This window comes from Salmo salar, chromosome ssa20 (assembly GCF_905237065.1).
Source record: "Salmo salar chromosome ssa20, Ssal_v3.1, whole genome shotgun sequence".
In the NCBI taxonomy this organism is placed as follows: domain Eukaryota; kingdom Metazoa; phylum Chordata; class Actinopteri; order Salmoniformes; family Salmonidae; genus Salmo; species Salmo salar.
The window spans coordinates 94,472,920-94,489,678 of NC_059461.1; the positions used below are offsets into that span (position 1 = coordinate 94,472,920).

Genomic DNA, 16,759 nt, shown 5'->3' on the forward strand with positions numbered 1-16,759 from the left:
AGTGGTTAGAGAGCCAGGTAGCCTAGTGGTTAGAGGAGGCAGGTAGCCTAGTGGTTAGAGGAGGCAGGAAGTCTAGTGGTTAGAGGAGGCAGGTAGCCTAGTGGTTAGAGCAGGTAGCCTAGTGGTTAGAGGAGGTAGCCTAGTGGTTAGAGGAGGCAGGTAGCCTAGTGGTTAGAGGAGGCAGGTAGCCTAGTGGTTAGAGCAGGTAGCCTAGTGGTTAGAGGAGGCAGGTAGTCTAGTGGTTAGAGGAGGCAGGTAGCCTAGTGGTTAGAGGAGGCAGGTAGCCTAGTGGTTAGAGGAGGCAGGTAGCCTAGTGGTTAGAGGAGGCAGGTAGCCTAGTGGTTAGAGGAGGCAGGTAGCCTAGTGGTTAGAGGAGGCAGGTAGCCTAGTGGTTAGAGGAGGCAGGTAGCCTAGTGGTTAGAGGAGGCAGGTAGCCTAGTCGTTAGAGGAGTCAGGTAGCCTAGTGGTTAGAGGAGGCAGGTAGCCTAGTGGTTAGAGGAGGCGGGTAGCCTAGTGGTTAGAGGAGGCGGGTAGCCTAGTGGTTAGAGGAGGCAGGTAGCCTAGTGGTTAGAGGAGGCAGGTAGCCTAGTGGTTAGACGAGGCAGGTAGCCTAGTGGTTAGAGGAGGTAGCCTAGTGGTTAGAGGAGGTAGCCTAGTGGTTAGAGCAGGTAGCCTAGTGGTTAGGTTAGTTAGCCTAGTGGTTAGAGCAGGTAGCCTAGTGGTTAGAGCAGGTAGCCTAGTGGTTAGAGGAGGCAGGTAGCCTAGTGGTTAGAGGAGGCAGAAAGCCTAGTGGTTAGAGCAGGTAGCCTAGTGGTTAGAGGAGGCAGGTAGCCTAGTGGTTAGAGGAGGCAGGTAGCCTAGTGGTTAGAGGAGGCAGGAAGTCTAGTGGTTAGAGGAGGCAGGTAGTCTAGTGGTTAGAGGAGGCAGGTAGCCTAGTGGTTAGAGGAGGCAGGTAGCCTAGTGGTTAGAGGAGGCAGGTAGCCTAGTGGTTAGAGGAGGCAGGTAGCCTAGTGGTTAGAGGAGGCAGGTAGCCTAGTGGTTAGAGAGGCAGGTAGCCTAGTGGTTAGAGGAGGCAGTTAGCCTAGTGGTTAGAGGAGGCAGGTAGCCTAGTGGTTAGAGGAGGCAGGTAGCCTAGTGGTTAGAGGAGGCAGGTAGCCTAGTGGTTAGAGGAGGCAGGTAGCCTAGTGGTTAGAGGAGGCAGGTAGCCTAGTGGTTAGAGGAGGCAGGTAGCCTAGTCGTTAGAGGAGTCAGGTAGCCTAGTGGTTAGAGGAGGCAGGTAGCCTAGTGGTTAGAGGAGGCAGGTAGCCTAGTGGTTAGACGAGGCAGGTAGCCTAGTGGTTAGAGGAGGTAGCCTAGTGGTTAGAGGAGGTAGCCTAGTGGTTAGAGCAGGTAGCCTAGTGGTTAGGTTAGTTAGCCTAGTGGTTAGAGCAGGTAGCCTAGTGGTTAGAGCAGGTAGCCTAGTGGTTAGAGGAGGCAGGTAGCCTAGTGGTTAGAGGAGGCAGAAAGCCTAGTGGTTAGAGCAGGTAGCCTAGTGGTTAGAGGAGGCAGGTAGCCTAGTGGTTAGAGGAGGCAGGTAGCCTAGTGGTTAGAGGAGGCAGGAAGTCTAGTGGTTAGAGGAGGCAGGTAGTCTAGTGGTTAGAGGAGGCAGGTAGCCTAGTGGTTAGAGGAGGCAGGTAGCCTAGTGGTTAGAGGAGGCAGGTAGCCTAGTGGTTAGAGGAGGCAGGTAGCCTAGTGGTTAGAGGAGGCAGGTAGCCTAGTGGTTAGAGAGGCAGGTAGCCTAGTGGTTAGAGGAGGCAGGTAGCCTAGTGGTTAGAGGAGGCAGGTAGCCTAGTGGTTAGAGGCAGGTAGCCCAGTGGTTAGAGGAGGCAGGTAGCCCAGTGGTTAGAGGAGGCAGGTAGCCTAGTGGTTAGAGGAGGCAGGTAGCCTAGTGGTTAGAGGAGACAGGTAGCCTAGTGGTTAGAGGAGGTAGCCTAGTGGTTAGAGGCAGGTAGCCTAGTGGTTAGAGGAGGCAGGTAGCCTAGTGGTTAGAGGAGGTAGCCCAGTGGTTAGAGGAAGCAGGTAGCCTAGTGGTTAGAGGAGGCAGGTAGCCTAGTGGTTAGAGGAGGCAGGTAGCCTAGTGGTTAGAGGAGGCAGGTAGCCTAGTGGTTAGAGGAGGCAGGTAGCCTAGTGGTTAGAGGAGGCAGGTAGCCTAGTGGTTAGAGGAGGCAGGTAGCCTCGTGGTTAGAGGAGGCAGGTAGCCTAGTGGTTAGAGGAGGCAGGTAGCCTAGTGGTTAGAGAGGCAGGTAGCCTAGTGGTTAGAGGAGGCAGTTAGCCTAGTGGTTAGAGGAGGCAGGTAGCCTAGTGGTTAGAGGAGGCAGGTAGCCTAGTGGTTAGAGGAGGCAGGTAGCCTAGTGGTTAGAGGAGGTAGCCCAGTGGTTAGAGGAGGCAGGTAGCCTAGTGGTTAGAGGAGGCAGGTAGCCTAGTGGTTAGAGGAGGCAGGTAGCCTAGTGGTTAGAGGAGGCAGGTAGCCTAGTGGTTAGAGGAGGCAGGTAGCCTAGTGGTTAGAGGAGGCAGGTAGCCTAGTGGTTAGAGGAGGTAGCCCAGTGGTTAGAGGAGGCAGGTAGCCTAGTGGTTAGAGGAGGCAGGTAGCCTAGTGGTTAGAGGCAGGTAGCCCAGTGGTTAGAGGAGGCAGGTAGCCCAGTGGTTAGAGGAGGCAGGTAGCCTAGTGGTTAGAGGAGGCAGGTAGCCTAGTGGTTAGAGGAGGCAGGTAGACTTGTGGTTAGAGGAGGCAGGTAGCCTAGTGGTTAGAGGAGACAGGTAGCCTAGTGGTTAGAGAAGGTAGCCTAGTGGTTAGAGGCAGGTAGCCTAGTGGTTAGAGGAGGCAGGTAGCCTAGTGGTTAGAGGAGGCAGGTAGCCTAGTGGTTAGAGGAGGTAGCCCAGTGGTTAGAGGAGGCAGGTAGCCTAGTGGTTAGAGGAGGCAGGTAGCCTAGTGGTTAGAGGAGGCAGGTAGCCTAGTGGTTAGAGGAGGCAGGTAGCCTAGTGGTTAGAGGAGGCAGGTAGCCTCGTGGTTAGAGGAGGCAGGTAGCCTCGTGGTTAGAGGAGGCAGGTAGCCTAGGTTAGAGGAGGCAGGTAGCCTAGTGGTTAGAGCGTTCGACTAGTAACCGAAAGGTTGCAAGATCGAATCCCTGAGCTGACAAGGTAAAAATCTGTCGTTCTGCCCCTGAACAAGGCAGTTTAACCCACTGTTCCCCGGTAGGCCGTCACTGAAAATAAGAATTTGTTCTTAACTGACTTGCCTAGTTAAATAATGTTTGTTTTTTTATCTAGTAGGTTAAAATAAATGACAATAGCTCATGGTTCCCCATCAACCATGGGATTTGGTACACTCTTAGGGAAAAAAGGTTCCAAAAGGGTTCCATGTAGAACCCTCTGTAGAACCCTCTATAGAAAGGGTTCTACATGGAACCCTAAAGGGTTCTACTTGGAACCAAAAAAGGTTATTCAAAGGGTTCTTCTACGGGGACAGCTGAAGAACCCACTAAGGTTCTAGATAGTCGTTTTTTTCTAAGAGTGTAAGACTCCACACCCATAGTTATTGAACAAAGTAGCACCTTCAGGTCGAATGTACCATCAACACCCCATCCCAGAGATGGAAACTTACCCTTCATGTCTAATGTACCATCAACACCCCATCCACCCCATCCCAGAGATGGAAACTTACCCTTCAGGTCTAATGTACCATCAACACCCCACCCCACCCCATTCCAGAGATGGAAACTTACCCTTCAGGTCGAATGTACCATCAACACCCCACCCCATCCCAGAGATGGAAACTTACCCTTCAGGTCTAATGTACCATCAACACCCCACCCCACCCCATTCCAGAGATGGAAACTTACCCTTCAGGTCGAATGTACCATCAACACCCCACCCCATTCCAGAGATGGAAACTTACCCTTCAGGTCTAATGTACCATCAACACCCCACCCCATTCCAGAGATGGAAACTTACCCTTCAGGTCTAATGTACCATCAACACCCCATCAACACCCCATTCCAGAGATGGAAACTTACCCTTCAGGTCTAATGTACCATCAACACCCCATCAACACCCCATTCCAGAGATGGAAACTTACCCTTCAGGTCTAATGTACCATCAACACCCCATCCCATTCCAGAGAGGGAAACTTACCCTTCAGGTCTAATGTACCATCAACACCCCATTCCAGAGATGGAAACTTACCCTTCAGGTCTAATGTACCATCAACACCCCACCCCATTCCAGAGATGGAAACTTACCCTTCAGGTCTAATGTACCATCAACCCCCCACCCACCCCTTTCCAGAGATGGAAACTTACCCTTCAGGTCTAATGTACCATCAATACCCCATCCCATTCCAGAGATGGAAACTTACCCTTCAGGTCTAATGTACCATCAACACCCCATCCCATTCCAGAGATGGAAACTTACCCTTCAGGTCTAATGTACCATCAACACCCCATCCCAGAGATGGAAACTTACCCTTCAGGTCTAATGTACCATCAACACCCCATTCCAGAGATGGAAACTTACCCTTCAGGTCTAATGTACCATCAACACCCCATCCCAGAGATGGAAACTTACCCTTCAGGTCTAATGTACCATCAACACCCCATCAACACCCCATTCCAGAGATGGAAACTTACCCTTCAGGTCTAATGTACCATCAACACCCCATCCCATTCCAGAGAGGGAAACTTACCCTTCAGGTCTAATGTACCATCAACACCCCATTCCAGAGATGGAAACTTACCCTTCAGGTCTAATGTACCATCAACACCCCACCCCATTCCAGAGATGGAAACTTACCCTTCAGGTCTAATGTACCATCAACCCCCCACCCACCCCTTTCCAGAGATGGAAACTTACCCTTCAGGTCTAATGTACCATCAACACCCCATCAACACCCCATTCCAGAGATGGAAACTTACCCTTCAGGTCTAATGTACCATCAACACCCCATCCCATTCCAGAGATGGAAACTTACCCTTCAGGTCTAATGTACCATCAACACCCCACCCCATTCCAGAGATGGAAACTTACCCTTCAGGTCTAATGTACCATCAACACCCCATCCCATTCCAGAGATGGAAACTTACCCTTCAGGTCTAATGTACCATCAACACCCCATCCCATTCCAGAGATGGAAACTTACCCTTCAGGTCTAATGTACCATCAACACCCCACCCCACCCCATTCCAGAGATGGAAACTTACCCTTCAGGTCTAATGTACCATCAACACCCCATCAACACCCCATTCCAGAGATGGAAACTTACCCTTCAGGTCTAATGTACCATCAACACCCCACCCCATTCCAGAGATGGAAACTTACCCTTCAGGTCTAATGTACCATCAACACCCCACCCCACCCATTCCAGAGATGGAAACTTACCCTTCAGGTCTAATGTACCATCAACACCCCATCCCATTCCAGAGATGGAAACTTACCCTTCAGGTCGAATGTACCATCAACACCCCACCCCACCCCATTCCAGAGATGGAAACTTACCCTTCAGGTCTAATGTACCATCAACACCCCACCCCATTCCAGAGATGGAAACTTACCCTTCAGGTCTAATGTACCATCAACACCCCATCCCATTCCAGAGATGGAAACTTACCCTTCAGGCCTAATGTACCATCAACACCCCACCCCACCCCATTCCAGAGATGGAAACTTACCCTTCAGGTCTAATGTACCATCAACACCCCACCCCATTCCAGAGATGGAAACTTACCCTTCAGGTCTAATGTACCATCAACACCCCACCCCATTCCAGAGATGGAAACTTACCCTTCAGGTGGTCTGAGATCTGATCCATTAAAACAAGCTTGTTTTGCGTTTAGTTTAACTCAGAGGTCTGTGAATTCACCGACCACTAGTGGGACTCATGATGCTGGGCTGGTACAGGGCTGCCGTGTGAGTCTGTGTCCGACTGTGAGTCTGTGTGTGTGAGTCTGAGCGTCTGTGTCCGAGTGTGTGAGTGTGTGTCCGAGTGTGTGAATGTGTGTCCGAGTGTGTGAGTCTGAGCGTGTACTGACCACTAGCGGGGCTCATGATGTTCTGCTGCTGGACTGGTACAGGGCTGGTGGGAGGGGCCTGGTTCATCTGTAGGAGGGCCTTACGAGGGTCCTGCCAGGTGGTCGACTGGTCCAGATGGCTGCACAGAGAGGAGAAGAGAAGAGTTCATCACTGAACGAAATGAGCTCGTTTGATTATGAACTTCCCTTGTCTTCAAAGAATTCTACTGTCAGTTTCATGGAATTTGTGCTAAATCTAGAACTGAACTGTAATTGGTATGAGGAGTCACTTAAGAGGAGTCACTTAAGAGGAGTCACTTATGAGGAGTCATTTATGAGGAGTCACTTATGAGGAGTCACTTATGAGGAGTCACTTAAGAGGAGTCATTGATGAGGAGTCACTTAAGAGGAGTCACTTATGAGGAGTCATTGATGAGGAGTCACTTAAGAGGAGTCACTTAAGAGGAGTCACTTATGAGGAGTCACTGATGAGGAGTCATTGATGAGGAGTCACTTAAGACGAGTCACTTAAGACGAGTCACTTATGAGGAGTCACTTATGAGGAGTCACTTATAAGGAGTCACTTATGAGGAGTCACTTAAGAGGAGTCACTTAAGAGGAGTCACTTATGAGGAGTCACTTATGAGGAGTCACTTATGAGGAGTCACTTAAGAGGAGTCACTTATGAGGAGTCACTTATGAGGAGTCACTTAAGAGGAGTCACTTATGAGGAGTCACTTATGAGGAGTCACTTAAGAGGAGTCACTTATGAGGAGTCACTTATGAGGAGTCACTTAAGAGGAGTCACTTAAGAGGAGTCACTTATGAGGAGTCACTTAAGAGGGGTCACTTAAGAGGGGTCACTTAAGAGGAGTCACTTAAGAGGAGTCACTTAAGAGGAGTCACTTATGAGGAGTCACTTATGAGGAGTCACTTAAGAGGAGTCACTTAAGAGGAGTCACTTATGAGGAGTCACTTATGAGGAGTCACTTAAGAGGAGTCACTTAAGAGGAGTCACTTAAGAGGAGTCACTTATGAGGAGTCACTTATGAGGAGTCATTGATGAGGAGTCACTTAAGACGAGTCACTTAAGAGGAGTCACTTATGAGGAGTCATTTATGAGGAGTCACTTAAGATGAGTCACTTATGAGGAGTCATTTATGAGGAGTCACTTAAGACGAGTCACTTAAGACGAGTCACTTATGAGGAGTCGTTTATGAGGAGTCATTTACAGTAACAACAAACATCTGGAAAGGTTCCAGTTTAATCCAGGTCGGGACCAGATAATGGAAGCCTATGAGGCTGTGGCAGACGCCCGCAAACATCCCGTGTAGTGTTTATAGATACCTAGAGGTTATGACCCATCCCATGTAGTGTTTATAGATACCTAGAGGTTATGACCCATCCCATGTAGTGTTTATAGATACCTGGAGGTTATGACCCATCCCATGTAGTGTTTATAGATACCTAGAGGTTATGACCCATCCCATGTAGTGTTTATAGATACCTAGAGGTTATGACCCATCCCATGTAGTGTTTATAGATACCTGGAGGTTATGACCCATCCCATGTAGTGTTTATAGATACCTAGAGGTTATGACCCATCCCATGTAGTGTTTATAGATACCTGGAGGTTATGACCCATCCCATGTAGTGTTTATACTGTACAGAGCAGGAGGTTTACACAAAGGAGGTTTACAGAACATTTACACCTCTGTTACTAGGTTACAAAACCTAGTCTGAGTCCCAAATGGCATCCTGTTCCCTACTTAGTGCACTATGTTTGACCAGGGCTCATAGGAATCTGGTCTAAAGTAGTGCACTATATAAGGAATTTGGGACTCAGATTTAAACAGAGCTGTAGGGTCTGAGGCTCCGTGCTGAGTTGTTAGTTTATACAATGACAGGAAGAGCAACACAACTCAACACCTTCAGCCTGTAACAGGTAATGTCCCTGTCATAGATCATGTAACAGATAATGTCCCTGTCATAGATAATGTCCCTGTAACAGATAATGTCCCTGTAACAGATAATGTCCCTGTAACAGATAATGTCCCTGTAACAGATAATGTAACAGATAATGTAACAGATAATGTCCCTGTAACAGATAATGTAACAGATAATGTAACAGATAATGTAACAGATAATATCCCTGAAACAAGTAATGTCCCAGTAACAGATAATGTAACAGATAATGTCCCTGTAACAGATAATGTAACAGATCATGTCCCTGTAACAGATAATGTAACAGATAATGTCCCTGTAACAGATAATGTAACAGATAATGTCCCTGTAACAGATAATGTCCCTTTAACAGATAATGTAACAGATCATGTCCCTGTAACATTACAACTGTAACATCCAGTAAAACTACTTTTCATTCTAGAGGACATGATTGGTTCCAAAATAACTTTTGTAAATTACCACAATGTTGCTCCCATCTATTCTGGGCTGGTTTAGCTAGAGGCTAGAGGACTGACTGACTGGGGTTGCCACATTGTTGCTCCCATCTATTCTGGGCTGGTTTAGCTAGAGGCTAGAGGACTGACTGACTGGGGTTGCCACATTGTTGCTCCCATCTATTCTGGGCTGGTTTAGCTAGAGGCTAGAGGACTGACTGACTGACTGGGTTGCCACATTGTCTCTCAGTGATGTGAAGCCATTGATAATTACAGCTTTGTTGGTACTTGTTGCCTGATTCAGATGGAAAGCCTCTGGTCTGTTCTCACAGGGCCTTGTGTATAGAGACACACACACACACACACACACACACACACACACACACACACATAAATACACACACACACACACACACACACACATAAATACACACACACACACATAAATACACACACACACACACACACACACACACACACACACACACACACACACACACACACACACACACACACACACACACACACACACACACACACACACACACACACACACACACACACACACACACACACACACACACACACACACACACACACACACACACACACACACACACACACAGGGCTGTGTCTATAGATCAGGGATCATCAACGTGATTGAGCTGCAGGTTGATTTTTGCTTGAGCGGATGGTCAGTAGACTGAGAATTGACCGCAAGGAGCCCAAACAGATACACTATAGATACAGCAGTATGTGGATATCCATTTAAATTAGTGGATTCGGCTATTTCAGCCACACCCGTTGCCGACAGGTGTATAAAATCGAGCACACAGCCATGCGATCTCCATAGACAAACATTGGCAGTAGAATGGCCCTTACTGAAGAGATCAGTGACTTTTAACGTGGCACCGTCATAGGATGTCACCTTTCCAACAAGTCAGTTTGTCAAATTTCTGCCCTGCTAGAGCTGCCCCCGGGTCAACTGTAAGGGCTGTTATTGTGAAGTGGAAACGTCTTGGAGCAACAACGGCTCAGCCGCCAAGTGGTAGGGCACACAAGCTCACAGAACTGGACCGCTGAGTGCTGAACCGCGTTAAAATCGTCTGTCCTTGGTTGCAACACTCACTACCGAGTTCCAAACTGCCTCTGGAAGCAACTTCAGCACAAGAACTGTTCGTCGAGAGCTTCATGAAATGGGTTTCCATGGTCAAGCAGCCGCACACAAGCCTAAGATCACCATGCGCAATGCCAAGCGTCGGCTGGAGTGGTGTAAAGCTCACCGCCATTTGACTCTGAAGCAGCAGAAATGTGTTCTCTGGAGTGATGAATCACGCTTCACCATCTGCCGGTCCGATGGATGAATCTGGGTTTGGCGGATGCCAGCAAAACGCTACCTGCCCAAATGCATAGCGCCAACTGTAAAGTTTGGTGGAGAAGGAGTGATGGCCTGGGGCTGTTTTTCATGGTTTGGGCCCCTTAGTTCCAGTGAAGGGAAATCTTAACGCTACAGCATACAATGACATTCTAGATGATTCTGTGCTTCCAACTTTGTGACAACAGTTTGGGGAAGACCCTTTCCTGTTTCAGCATGACAATGCCCCCCGTGCACAAAGCGAGGTCCATACAGAAATGGTTTGTCGAGATCAGTGTGGAAGAACATGACTGGCCTGCACAGAGCCCTGACCTCAGGGATGGAGGGATGGATAGAGGGAGGGAGGGAGGGATAGAGGGAGGAGCTGATGAAGGAGGGATAGGAGGGAGGGAGGGAGGGAGGGAGGGAGGGAGGGAGGGAGGGAGGAGGGAGGGAGGAGGGAGGGAGGGAGGGATAGAGGGAGGGGCTGATGAGGGAGGGATAGAGGGAGGGAGGGATAGAGGGAGGAGCTGATGAGGGAGGGATAGAGGGATAGAGGGAGGGATAGAGGGAGGGGCTGATGAGGGAGGGATAGAGGGAGGGGCTGATGAGGGAGGGATAGAGGGAGGGAGGGATAGAGGGAGGAGCTGATGAAGGAGGGATAGAGGGAGGGAGGGAGGGAGGGAGGGAGGGAGGGAGGGAGGGAGGGAGGGAGGGAGGGAGGGAGGGAGGGAGGGGCTGATGAGGGAGGGATAGAGGGAGGGAGGGATAGAGGGAGGAGCTGATGAGGGAGGGATAGAGGGAGGGGCTGATGAGGGAGGGATAGAGGGAGGAGGGAGGGGCTGATGAGGGAGGGAGAGAGGGAGGAGCTGATGAGGGAGGGATAGAGGGAGGAGGGATAGAGGGAGGGATAGAGGGAGGAGCTGATGAGGGAGGGATAGAGGGAGGGGCTGATGAGGGAGTGATAGAGGGAGGGGCTGATGAGGGAGGGATAGAGGGAGAAGCTGATGAGGGAGGGATAGAGGGAGGGAGGGATAGAGGGAGGGGCTGATGAGGGAGGGATAGAGGGAGGGGCTGATGAGGGAGGGATAGAGGGAGGGGCTGATGAGGGAGGGATGGAGGGAGGGGCTGATGAGGGAGGGATAGAGGGAGGGGCTGATGAGGGAGGGATAGAGGGAGGGACTGATGAGGGAGGGATAGAGGGAGGGGCTGATGAGGGAGGGATAGAGGGAGAAGCTGATGAGGGAGGGATAGAGGGAGGGACTGATGAGGGAGGGATAGAGGGAGGGAGGGAGGGAGGGATAGAGGGAGGAGGGATAGAGGGAGGGGCTGATGAGGGAGGGATAGAGGGAGAAGCTGATGAGGGAGGGATAGAGGGAGAAGCTGATGAGGGAGGGATAGAGGGAGGGGCTGATGAGGGAGGGATAGAGGGAGGGAGGGAGGGAGGGATAGAGGGAGGAGGGATAGAGGGAGGCGCTGATGAGGGAGGGATAGAGCCTTCCCTGTAGCTCAGTTGGTAGAGCATGGTGTTTGCAACACCAGGGTTGTGGGTTCGTTTCCCACGGGGGTCCAGCACAGAAAAAAAAAAATTTATGAAATGTATGCATTCACTACTGTAAGTCGCTCTGGATAAGAGCTTCTGCTAAATGACTAAAATGTAAATGTAGAGGGAGGGATAGAGGGAGGAGCTGATGAGGGAGGGATAGATGGAGGGAGGGATTAGATGGAGGGAGGGTCAGTCCTATGCCTTGGCGCAGGGGGTTTGTGTTCCTGGAAGCGGCCTGGACATCACAGTGACAGCATTTAAATCCCAAACGGCACCCTATTCCCTACATAGTGCACTATTTTCGGGCACATAGAGTAGTAGTCCACTATGTAGGGAATAGGGTGCCATTTGGGATGTAAACAACCTCTTCAGGCCCTTTAACAATCTGGCGCCACATTTACAAAGCCTTCACCTGCTGGACAAAGGCTCAGTCTGAGCTACGACCCAATACCCTGCTGCTATTCTCTCTCTCTGTCTGTCTCTGTCTCTGACTTTCTCTCTCTGACTCTCTCTCTCTCGCTCCCCTCTGTCTCTCTCTCTCTATTAAAAAAAACTCCTTTCTTTATGCTAATGAGCCCTCCATGGAGACTGGGATTTGCAAGGCTCTAACATACTACATATATATATATCACAACAGTGATGTCATTATAATCACAACAGTGATGTCATTATAATCACAACAGTGATGTCATTATTCCAATCCACATAGCAGAGAAACAACTAGGTGAAAAACTCAACCGCTTAAATGTAAAAACAAACGTTAAAGAACCCTATGATTATATTCCTGTTGTGGTTCATCATTTTGTGCTGTGTATAAAATGATGACACGCCATTCCTATCCCCATTGATTGGGTGTTAATTTGATCCCAAGTTGCCAACCTGCTCTCAGCCTGTCTGTCTGTCTGTCTGTCTGTCTGTCTGTCTGTCTACTCTGCTCTGTTCTCTATCCCAGCAGCAAGTCCAGAGCCCAGAGAGACAGAGAGAGAGAGGGGGGAGAGAGACAGAGAGAGAGAGGGAGGGGAGCGAGACAGAGCAGAGAGAGAAAGGGGAGAGAGAGACAGAGAGAGAGGGGGGAAAGAGACAGAGAGAGAGAGAGAGAGAGAGAGAGAGAGAGAGAGAGAGAGAGAGAGAGAGAGAGAGAGAGAGAGAGAGAGACAGAGAGAGAGGGGGGAAAGAGACAGAGAGAGAGGGGGGAAAGAGACAGAGAGAGGGGAGTGAGAGAGCAGAGAGAGAGAGAGCCTTTCTATCCTGACTCAACACTTCTCCCCACCACACAAAGCCCCCTCTTGTTTATGTTTTACTGATCAAAGGAGTTGCCAAATCCCCCCACGCACCAACCCACCCCCAGCCTTCACACACACACACACACACACACACACACACACACACACACACACACACACACACACACACACACACACACACACACACACACACACACACACACACACACACACACCACACACACCACAAAGCGAGCAGAGCAGAAAAGCTCCATCCCAGCTCAGACAAGAGTGGGCCCCTTGAGAAGGGTCACAGGGAGGGGGGGAGAGACGACTACTAACAGCAACAAAAAAGAGAGAGAAGAAGAGGGGGAGGGAGAGGGGGAGGGGTGGGGATAGAGGGGAGGGAGAGGGATAGAGTAGGAGAGAGATGGAGAGGGAGAGGGAGAGAAGGAGAGGGGGAGGGAGAAGGGGAGAGAGATGGAGAGGGGGAGGGGGAGATGGAGAGGGAGAGGGAGAGAAGGAGAGGGGGAGGGAGAGGGGGAGGGGAGGGGAGGGGGAGGGAGAGGGGGAGGGGGAGGGGAGAAAAAAACAACCACGGAGGCAATCCCTTCCCCCTATACATATCTACCTCCATCACTCCAGTATCCCTGTCCCCTTCCCCCTATACATATCTACCTCCATCACTCCATATCCCTGTCCCCTTCCCCCTATACATATCTACCTCCATCACTCCAGTATCCCTGTCCCCTATACATATCTACCTCCATCACTCCAGTATCCCTGTCTCCTTCCCCCCTATACATATCTACCTCCATCACTCCAGTATCCCTGTCCCTTCCCCCTATACATATCTACCTCCATCACTCCAGTATCCCTGTCCCCTTCCCCCTATACATATCTACCTCCATCACTCCAGTATCCCTGTCCCCTTCCCCCTATACATATCTACCTCCATCACTCCAGTATCCCTGTCTCCTTCCCCCTATACATATCTACCTCCATCACTCCAGTATCCCTGTCTCCTTCCCCTATACATATCTACCTCCATCACTCCAGTATCCCTGTCACCTTACCCCTATACATATCTACCTCCATCACTCCAGTATCCCTGTCCCCTATACATATCTACCTCCATCACTCCAGTATCCCTGTCCCCTTCCCCCTATACATATCTACCTCCATCACTCCAGTATCCCTGTCCCCTATACATATCTACCTCCATCCCTCCAGTATCCCTGTCCCCTATACATATCTACCTCCATCACTCCAGTATCCCTGTCACCTTACCCCTATACATATCTACCTCCATCACTCCAGTATCCCTGTCCCCTATACATATCTACCTCCATCACTCCAGTATCCCTGTTCCCTATACATATCTACCTCCATCACTCCAGTATCCCTGTCCCCTTCCCCCTATACATATCTACCTCCATCACTCCAGTATCCCTGTCCCCTTCCCCCTATACATATCTACCTCCATCACTCCAGTATCCCTGTCCCCTATACATATCTACCTCCATCACTCCAGTATCCCTGTCCCCTTCCCCCTATACATATCTACCTCCATCACTCCAGTATCCCTGTCACCTTACCCCTATACATATCTACCTCCATCACTCCAGTATCCCTGTCCCCTATACATATCTACCTCCATCACTCCAGTATCCCTGTCCCCTATACATATCTACCTCCATCACTCCAGTATCCCTGTCCCCTTCCCCCTATACATATCTACCTCCATCACTCCAGTATCCCTGTCCCCTTCCCCCCTATACATATCTACCTCCATCACTCCAGTATCCCTGTCCCCTATACATATCTACCTCCATCACTCCAGTATCCCTGTCCCCTTCCCCCCTATACATATCTACCTTCATCACTCCAGTATCCCTGTCTCCTTCCCCCTATACATATCTACCTCCATCACTCCAGTATCCCTGTCCCCTATACATATCTACCTCCATCACTCCAGTATCCCTGTCCCCTATACATATCTACCTCCATCACTCCAGTATCCCTGTCCCCTTCCCCCTATACATATCTACCTCCATCACTCCAGTATCCCTGTCCCCTATACATATCTACCTCCATCACTCCAGTATCCCTGTCTCCTTCCCCTATACATATCTACCTCCATCACTCCAGTATCCCTGGCCCCTTCCCCCTATACATATCTACCTCCATCACTCCAGTATCCCTGTCCCCTATACATATCTACCTCCATCACTCCAGTATCCCTGTCCCCTATACATATCTACCTCCATCACTCCAGTATCCCTGTCCCCTATACATATCTACCTCCATCACTCCAGTATCCCTGTCCCTTATACATATCTACCTCCATCACTCCAGTATCCCTGTCTCCTTCCCCCTATACATATCTACCTCCATCACTCCAGTATCCCTGTCCCCTATACATATCTACCTCCATCACTCCATTATCCCTGTCCCCTTCCCCCTATACATATCTACCTCCATCACTCCAGTATCCCTGTCCCCTTCCCCCTATACATATCTACCTCCATCACTCCAGTATCCCTGTCCCTTATACATATCTACCTCCATCACTCCAGTATCCCTGTCCCCTTCCCCCTATACATATCTACCTCCATCACTCCAGTATCCCTGTCCCCTTCCCCCCTATACATATCTACCTCCATCACTCCAGTATCACTGTCCCCTTCCCCCTATACATATCTACCTCCATCACTCCAGTATCCCTGTCCCCTTCCCCTATACATATCTACCTCCATCACTCCAGTATCCCTGTCTCCTTCCCCCATACATATCTACCTCCATCACTCCAGTATCCCTGTCTCCTTCCCCCTATACATATCTACCTCCATCACTCCAGTATCCCTGTCCCCTATACATATCTACCTCCATCACTCCAGTATCCCTGTCCCCTTCCCCCTATACATATCTACCTCCATCACTCCAGTATCCCTGTCCCCTTCCCCCTATACATATCTACCTCCATCACTCCAGTATCCCTGTCTCCTTCCCCCTATACATATCTACCTCCATCACTCCAGTATCCCTGTCCCCTTCCCCCTATACATATCTACCTCCATCACTCCAGTATCCCTGTCCCCTTCTCCCTATACATATCTACCTCCATCACTCCAGTATCCCTGTCCCCTTCCCCCTATACATAACTACCTCCATCACTCCAGTATCCCTGTCCCCCTATACATATCTACCTCCATCACTCCAGTATCCCTGTCCCCTATACATATCTACCTCCATCACTCCAGTATCCCTGTCTCCTTCCCCCTATACATATCTACCTCCATCACTCCAGTATCCCTGTCTCCTTCCCCCTATACATATCTACCTCCATCACGCCAGTATCCCTGTCCCCTTACCCCTATACATATCTACCTCCATCACTCCAGTATCCCTGTCCCCTATACATATCTACCTCCATCACTCCAGTATCCCTGTCTCCTTCCCCCAATACATATCTACCTCCATCACTCCAGTATCCCTGTCCCCTTCCCCCTATACATATCTACCTCCATCACTCCAGTATCCCTGTCCCCTATACATATCTACCTCCATCACTCCAGTATCCCTGTCCCCTATACATATCTACCTCCATCACTCCAGTATCCCTGTCCCCTATACATATCTACCTCCATCACTCCAGTATCCCTGTCCCCTATACATATCTACCTCCATCACTCCAGTATCCCTTCCCCCTATACACATCTACCTCCATCACTCCAGTATCCCTGTCCCCTTCCCCCTATACATATCTACCTCCATCACTCCAGTATCCCTGTCCCCTATACATATCTACCTCCATCACTCCAGTATCCCTGTCCCCTTCCCCCTATACATATCTACCTCCATCACTCCAGTATCCCTGTCCCCTATACATATCTACCTCCATCACTCCATTATCCCTGTCCCCTATACATATCTACCTCCATCACTCCAGTATCCCTTCCCCCTATACACATCTACCTCCATCACTCCAGTATCCCTGTCCCCTTCCCCCTATACATATCTACCTCCATCACTCCAGTATCCCTGTCCCCTATACATATCTACCTCCATCACTCCAGTATCCCTGTCCCCTTCCCCCTATACATATCTACCTCCATCACTCCAGTATCCCTGTCCCCTTCCCCCTATACATATCTACCTCCATCACTCCAGTATCCCTGTCTCCTTCCCCCTAT

The 16,759-nt window shown here is 49.9% G+C and overlaps 1 protein-coding gene across 1 annotated transcript in view; it reads right to left on the reverse strand.

Annotated features, from left to right (window-relative positions):
- Positions 1-16,759, reverse strand: part of LOC106595041 (transcriptional coactivator YAP1) — a 124,665-nt gene that overhangs the window by 46,630 nt on the left and 61,276 nt on the right. Inside the window, exon 3 of the mRNA XM_045704163.1 lies at positions 6,063-6,181. Coding sequence (XP_045560119.1) covers positions 6,063-6,181 — 119 coding nt within the window. The remainder of the gene's footprint in view (positions 1-6,062; positions 6,182-16,759) is intronic.